This window comes from Berghia stephanieae, chromosome 12, assembly GCF_034508935.2.
Source record: "Berghia stephanieae isolate SIO BIC M18660-M18661 chromosome 12, UCSD_Bste_1.3, whole genome shotgun sequence".
NCBI classification, from domain to species: Eukaryota; Metazoa; Mollusca; class Gastropoda; order Nudibranchia; family Aeolidiidae; genus Berghia; species Berghia stephanieae.
Window position 1 is genome coordinate 42,390,709 of NC_088371.1, and position 2,500 is coordinate 42,393,208.

A 2,500-nucleotide genomic window follows, 5' to 3' on the forward strand; every position below is an offset into this window, starting at 1 on the left:
TTACAAAGCCAACATGTGAATGTACCATCAGTGTGGGAGAGAATATCCTACTCCCCTGGATCTGTATTGGGCCGTTAGTTTGCCACAGCAATGTCCATGGTCCGCCGGACATTCGTCCTTGCAGCTTGACCACAGCCCCAGGATTATAAGTCTCGTAAATGTGGACACTGGACAGTCGGATAGGCGTGCCAAACTCCACCTGGGATGTTAAAGTAAACCGAGTTATCAAACATTATCGGACCTGCCAACTGGAAAATTTTAAGAACATTTTCGCACATTGTTTTTGATGTTTGGTACGCTTGAATACAAATTCAACGTTTTTAGTTTTGGATCAAATTGTCATTCAAGGAGAAAGATGCAAATTATCGTGAATAGAAGTACTAATACCTTACCACTTGGTTATAAAATATCTAATAATCTTACTTGTAGGGGTAGATAGAATAAACGTATTCTATCATTTCTTTGTATTTATTAAACTCGTTATAATGTTATCGTGCAATAACACTAATTTTCAAGCTTGTTGTGTTATTGGGCAGGATAAAAAGAACTCGTTTAATAAATACAAAGAGATGAAAGAATGGTATAATATACTCTATTCCATCACCTGGAGACTATCACAACGTGAGGGACGAAGACTATGAATAATCCCGCTAACAAGCATGAGTACATTTAAGTTGAAATATTATCTTTACCACGTGTATCATTAATGTAATCTTTCAATCAATAGATTTCTAGCATTACTGTTAATATTAAGGGCATTCAAGGGATTTTATCCTATTTCGCCCCATAGATAGTATGCGCTTGGCTAAGAAGCTCACAACCTTGCCATCCGGAAGTATAACGGACCAACACACAAAACGATGTGTAACCATGAACTTTTATAGTCTGGTTAATACAGTTTGGTGAGAATCACTCACAAACGCGGATGGAAAAAACAATAACAAAGGCTTGAGTGACGTCATCTTCGTTCTATCTATACCATATGTTATGTTTTGTTACAAGCACTATATCAATAACCTGTAATGCTTTTTGCTCTTAATATCGATATCTTCTGGTTGAACACAAATTCAAAGGATAATGAAGGTGTTTAACAGTGCGGTAAAGTTGGACAAGGAGAATACATCGATGTTGCACACCTCAATAGAAAGTAGTCGTTTGGAGCCATTGGGCTCATGAATTATGGGTTCATCCCGGTTTCTATAGAGATAAACTTACATTAACAATTGCTTGCTATCCTATCCTATCCTAAAGTACTTTCACCAGTTCTAACTGAGCCAGTTACCCAATCAGCTTTGGGTTGACAAAGGGTCTGACCCCCCCCCCCCCCCCCCCCTTGGAAAACTAGTCCGTGTTCAATATCAAATAAGGTGGTGTGAGATAAATATATGAAAAAGTGTGAATGGAGAAGTATTAAACATAGCAGAAAGATAAATACAACGAAACAAATCATTTAAAAACTGGGTCTGTCACCACTGGAGAACTGAACATGTGTGTATGAAAGGTGCCAGACAAAGCAAGGAAAAATATACAAGAAAAAAATCCCCCCAAAAAATCTGTCGACCTCGACTGGGGATCGAACCTCAGACCTTCAGGCTTTGTCTGGCACCTTTCATACAACCTTTTTCAGTTCTTCACAGGTTAACGGTGTGACATGGAATCATTACACGACAAAATGAAATCGAACCGACGTGTATTTATTGGCAGGTCTGTCAATCTAATTCATTATGGCCTATTGTTGTAATGGAAATCTAACCAAAATAATACAGACGCAAAATATTGTCAATTATAATCTTAAATCAAGTCCATAATAGACACTTAGATTACCACGCCTCTCGGACAGTCGTCATAAGGTAAACATAGCAAAGTACACAGACTTTACTATCGATGCTATGTGTCTAAATAAAATACCCACTGTTTTATTCCTTGATCAAGAAAACTAACTCAGAACACTCTGCGAATGATTAAACCTTCATAATCTGGTGGAGAAAATCGTGTGATAACTAATCACGCGATATAAAAACAATAACCACCATAGCCCTCAACAGTCATGACGTCACTTCCCTCGTAATAACGCATAGTAACTTAGTAACTGGCTCTAAACTATCGGAACAATGGCGGACGCCCTTATGAAATGTTTCTCCGACGAGCATAAAAGTGTATCCAGAGGAGAAAAACATTATAAATATGATCGTATTTTGAATTGTATACAGTCTTATCATATGACATATGAAATATTCTAGCCAGCATGAAGAAAAAGTACCGAATTTCTTTGTTTAGAACCACCCTGCTCGCCGTTTCTGGGCGACGTGACATCAGGCTATTGAATCCAATATAATTAGAGAGAGGTTGATTCCATTCACGTTTCTGTTCACAAACAACCAGCTATGTTTGTCCGAGCACGTGTGAGGGTGTGTCGCAAATTCCATGTTGTAATTGGTCAAAAATCTACTGGTTAATTGGATTCAACAGTCTGATGTCACGTCGCCCAGCAACGGCGGCC

At 38.4% G+C, this 2,500-nt stretch overlaps 1 protein-coding gene across 1 annotated transcript in view; it reads right to left on the reverse strand.

Moving 5' to 3' along the window:
* The window catches only part of LOC144957446 (uncharacterized), a 25,977-nt gene that overhangs the window by 23,122 nt on the left and 355 nt on the right, over positions 1 to 2,500 (reverse strand). Inside the window, exon 2 of the mRNA XM_078888711.1 lies at positions 26 to 199. Within this exon, the coding sequence (XP_078744837.1) occupies positions 26 to 112 (87 nt within the window). The 5' untranslated portion in view covers positions 113 to 199. The remainder of the gene's footprint in view (positions 1 to 25; positions 200 to 2,500) is intronic.